General features: G+C 43.1%; 1 protein-coding gene across 1 annotated transcript; it reads left to right on the top strand.

The window, feature by feature from the left end:
* The first annotated feature begins 1,567 nt into the window (after positions 1 to 1,567).
* On the top strand, positions 1,568 to 4,699 carry RAG1 (recombination activating 1). The gene has a single exon (XM_056851919.1). It carries the CDS (start codon positions 1,568 to 1,570, stop codon positions 4,697 to 4,699), a length of 3,132 nt encoding a protein of 1,043 aa, XP_056707897.1.
* The last annotated feature ends 407 nt before the right edge of the window (positions 4,700 to 5,106 follow it).

Raw genomic sequence — 5,106 nt, 5'->3', positions numbered from 1 at the left:
TTCTCTTTCAGAAAGTAAGCCCCGCCTCACCCCTATGCAATGGACAGGAAACACGTAATCAAACATATAGCCTACTCCATTCTTCTGGCAGATCGTTCATCTATTTTATCCTTCAAAGTGCTGTTTGCATCTTTAAACAAGCAAAAAGTCAAAATCTGCCTTTAAGAAACAAAAACAAAACAGCATTATTTTTTAAAAAATTTCAAAACCACTTCAAGAAGAAGAGAGATTTGTAATGCCACAGGCACCAGCACTGATTAGCACAGTGTAGAAGAATAAGAATAAGGGCACTTTCACACAGCCCAAATAATGCACTTTCAATCTGCTTTCAATGTACTTTGAAGGTGGATTTTACTGTGTGAACTGGCAAAATCCACTTGCAAACGATTGCTAAGGTGCACTGAAAGTGGATTGAAAGTGTATTATTTGGGTTGTGTGAAAGTGTCCTAAGAGTTGGTTTTTATATGCCAATTTTCTCTATCTTTTAAGGAGAATCAAACTGGCTTACAATCTCCTCCCCTTTCCCTCCCCACAACAGACACCTTGTGAGGTAGGTGAGTCTGAGAGAGTTTGAAGAAAACGGTGACTAGCCCAAGGTCACCCAGATGGCTTCATGTGGAGGAGTAGGGAATCAAACCTGGTTCTCCAGATTAGAGTCCACCGCTCTTAACCACTACACCATGCTGGCTCTCTGGAAAAGCTGAACACTAGGCCGCTTGATCTGAGCAAAGCAAGGGAAGTTGACCAACCTAGGGTGAGTCAAATGATTTGACAAGAATATGATGCGCAGTTCTGGAGTTCAGCGAGAACTCCTTTAATGTACATCTGTACTCACCCGAGGTTGGTCAACTTTCCTTGCTTTGCCCAGATCAAGTAGCCCACTGTTCAGCTGTCATCCTTGTAGATACATGTGTATTTGTACAACATATTTCCATGGGAAAACCACTGGAACTGTTGTTGTTTTTTAATTTACCATTTTCATTTACCAGCATGGTGTAGTGGTTAAGAGCGATGGTTTGGAGCAGTGGACTCTTATCTGGAGAGCCGGGTTTGATTCCTCACTCCTCCACATGAGTGGCGGAGGCTAATCCGGTGAACTGGATTAGTTTCCCCACTTCTACACATGAAGCCAGCTGGGTGACCTTGGGCTAGCCACACTCTTTCAGCCCCACCCACCTCACAGGGTGTCTGTTGTGGGGAGGGGACGGGGAGGTGATTGTAAACCGGTTTGATTCTTCCTTAAGTGGTAGAGAAAGTCAGTATCATGGAGCAGCAGCAGATAAAAATCAACTCTCCTCCTCCCCCTCCTCTTCCTTCTTCAACACCCTTAATTCATTTTTCGAAGACTCACCCATCTCTAGACTGGGCATGTCAATATATTTTCAGTACTTGATGGGCATTTCTGCTAGCTAACCGGTAATGCCAGGAAGCCTCATTTACTAATACTGACACTTAACAGCAGCATTTATTTACCCTTATAGCATTCACTTTGCATCACTTAACTTCTTTTCCAGCTTCTCACTGTCCTTTCTTTTTCCCCTCTTAGGCAATTCAACATCTGCCAGCCATGGAGATGCTGGCACCACCAAGTGTGAACTTGTGCTCCACATCAGAACAAACTCAACAGCCATATAAGAAGTTTTCAGAATGGAAATTCAAGCTCTTCAAAGTGAGATCTCTTGAAAAGTCACTTCCTGAAGAGAGCCATCTGGCTAACAACGATAAAGGAAAAGCGGCAGCCTCTTCGGACAAAGTCAATGATGCAATGCCTTTAATGCCGCCAGAGCCCTTTCATACAGGAAAAAATCTGAACAATGGCATGCAGGCTATAGATAAAGAGGAATTTTATATAAACCAAAGAGAAATTGAAGCACACCGAGTAAACTTGCAGCACCTCTGTCGCATATGCGGTTGTTCGTTTAAAAATGATCCTTGTAAGGGAAGCCACCCAGTACATGGGCCAGTGGATGACGAAATGCAGGCCCTTCTGAGAAAAAAAGAAAGAAGGGCCACTTCTTGGCCTGATCTACTTAACAAGGTCTTTAAGATTGATGTGAGAGGCGACATGGACACAATCCATCCTATCAATTTTTGTCACAACTGCTGGAGCGTTATCCAGAGGAAGTTCAGCAGTGCCCCATGTGAAGTGTATTTTCCACGGAAAGGCACCATGGAGTGGCACCCCCATTCAATGAGCTGTGATGTTTGTGGCACTTCCTCCCATGGAATAAAGAGAAAGAAGCCAGCCCCAAATCCACAGGCGAGCAAAAAGCTCAGGATCCTTGCTGAACGTGCTAGAAAGATAATGTATGCAAGAAACCAAAAGCAACTCAACAGCAAAAGCATCATGAAAAAGATTACCAACTGCAAAAAGATCCATCTCAGTACCAAGATGCTCACAATAGACTATCCTGCAGATTTTGTAAAGTCAATCTCTTGCCAGATTTGTGAGCATATCCTGGCTGACCCAATAGAAACAACATGCAAGCACTTATTCTGCAGACTCTGCATCCTTAAGTGCCTCAAAGTAATAGGAAGTTATTGCCCAGTCTGTCGCTATCCTTGTTTTCCGACTGATCTGGTGAACCCTGTGAGATCCTTCCTGAACGTACTCAACACTTTGGCTGTGAGGTGTCCAGTGAAAGACTGTCACGAGGAAGTCACTCTTGGAAAATACAGCCACCACCTTTCCAGCCACAAGGAGAAAAAAGACAAAGGGACTTACGTGCATGTAAATAAAGGTGGCCGACCAAGGCAACACTTACTTTCACTGACCCGGAGAGCCCAAAAGCATCGCCTGAGAGAACTCAAGCTTCAAGTGAAAGCATTTGCTGAGAAAGAAGAAGGCGGAGATGTGAAGTCTGTGTGTCTAACCTTATTTCTGCTGGCTCTGAGAGCGAGAAATGAACACAGACAAGCTGATGAGCTGGAAGCTATGATGCAAGGGAAAGGATCAGGACTTCATCCAGCCGTTTGCTTGGCCATTCGAGTGAACACTTTTCTCAGCTGTAGCCAGTACCATAAAATGTATAGGACTATAAAAGCGATAACAGGAAGGCAGATTTTCCAGCCACTGCATGCACTCCGAACTGCTGAAAAGGCCCTTCTGCCAGGTTATCATCCATTTGAATGGAAACCACCTTTGAAAAATGTGTCTAGTAACACAGAAGTAGGCATTATAGATGGACTTGCAGGCCTACAACATTTGGTTGATGACTACCCAGTAGATACCATTGCAAAAAGATTTCGGTATGATGCTGCCTTGGTGTCTGCCTTGATGGATATGGAAGAAGACATCCTTGAAGGACTGAAAGCTCATGATCTGGATGATTATTTGAAAGGACCCTTCACTGTGGTGCTCAAAGAGTCCTGTGATGGAATGGGAGACGTCAGTGAAAAGCATGGCTGTGGCCCAGCTGTCCCCGAAAAAGCAGTTCGATTCTCTTTTACAGTCATGAACATCACCATGGCTCATGGCAATGAAAATATAAGAATTTTTGAAGAAAACAAGCCCAATTCAGAACTGTGTTGCAAACCCTTATGCCTAATGCTTGCTGATGAATCAGACCACGAGACATTCACTGCTATCCTGAGTCCTCTTGTAGCAGAAAGAGAGGCCATGAAAAGCAGTGAACTGATACTTGATATGGGTGGAATCCCAAGAACCTTCAAATTTATCTTTAGGGGCACTGGATATGATGAAAAACTTGTTCGTGAAGTAGAGGGCCTTGAAGCTTCGGGTTCTACATATATTTGTACACTCTGCGATTCAACTCGCTTGGAAGCCTCTCAGAACTTGGTCCTGCACTCCATCACAAGAAGTCATGCTGAAAACCTGGAGCGGTATGAAGTATGGAGGTCCAACCCCTATCATGAAACTGTCGATGAACTACGTGACAGAGTAAAAGGTGTTTCGGCCAAGCCTTTTATCGAGACGGTTCCTTCAGTAGATGCGTTGCACTGTGACATCGGCAATGCCGCTGAATTTTACAAGATATTCCAGTTTGAGATTGGTGAGGTATACAAAAATCCCAGTGCATCAAAAGAAGAGAGGAAGAGATGGCAGTCAACGCTTGACAAGCAGCTGAGGAAGAAAATGAACCTGAAGCCTGTAACAAGGATGAATGGAAACTTTGCTAGAAAGCTCATGTCAAAAGAGACAGTCGAAGCGGTCTGTGAACTCATAAAGAGTGAAGACCGACAGGAAGCACTCAGAGAACTTGTGGACCTTTACCTAAAGATGAAACCAGTATGGCGATCTTCATGTCCCAGCAAAGAGTGCCCAGAACTACTGTGCCAGTATAGCTTCAACTCTCAACGTTTTGCAGAGTTGCTGTCCACAAAATTCAAGTACAGATACGAGGGCAAGATAACCAATTACTTCCACAAAACTCTTGCTCATGTGCCAGAAATTATAGAAAGAGATGGTTCTATTGGTGCTTGGGCAAGTGAAGGAAATGAGTCTGGAAACAAACTATTTAGGCGTTTTCGGAAAATGAATGCCAGGCAGTCCAAGTGCTATGAAATAGAGGATGTCTTGAAGCACCACTGGCTGTATACCTCAAAGTATCTGCAGAAGTTCATGAATGCTCATAACACATTGAAAACCCAGGGGATAACAATCAATCCAGAACAGAATGTGGAAGATTTTATTACACTGGAAGACTCATTGCAAATTACTGATTCCATGGAATTTTAAATATATGGAAATTTTGCAGAGGTCTCGCAGTTGAGTTCCCTTTTATAGGGAAGGTGTGGGTTTTTTATACTAAGTGGTAAAGAATTCTGTCCTTAGTCAAAGGAATGTGATAGTGTGCTGTTCTGGGCAATGGATCACAGAACCTGGTGATGTGTGCAGCATACTGGTATGGTTTACCAACAAGTTTGTTGAAGAAAGTTTGTAGGAGAAAAGAAATGATCCTTTTTTTTGGCTTTGGTTTCAGTCTACTATTTAGTAGTTGTGTCAAAGCTCATGAGGTTTTAGAAAAGCTTGTAGGCTTCAAATGAGCATTTTAAGATACAGGATGGTGGATTTTTTTTATTTCTTTAACTGTATTTTTAACACTGGGTAACAACTGGTTTGTCCTTTTTTATTACTTGCCACCA

This window comes from Euleptes europaea, chromosome 6 (assembly GCF_029931775.1).
Source record: "Euleptes europaea isolate rEulEur1 chromosome 6, rEulEur1.hap1, whole genome shotgun sequence".
Classification (NCBI taxonomy): Eukaryota; Metazoa; Chordata; class Lepidosauria; order Squamata; family Sphaerodactylidae; genus Euleptes; species Euleptes europaea.
Note: the sequence above shows the minus strand (reverse complement) of the source record. Positions and strands in the feature narration are given on the sequence as shown.

What these genes read in the sequence shown, in the direction of transcription:
- RAG1 (XM_056851919.1), top strand. Translation starts at nt 1,568, where the DNA reads ATGGAGATGCTGGCACCACCAAGTGTGAACTTGTGCTCCACATCAGAA.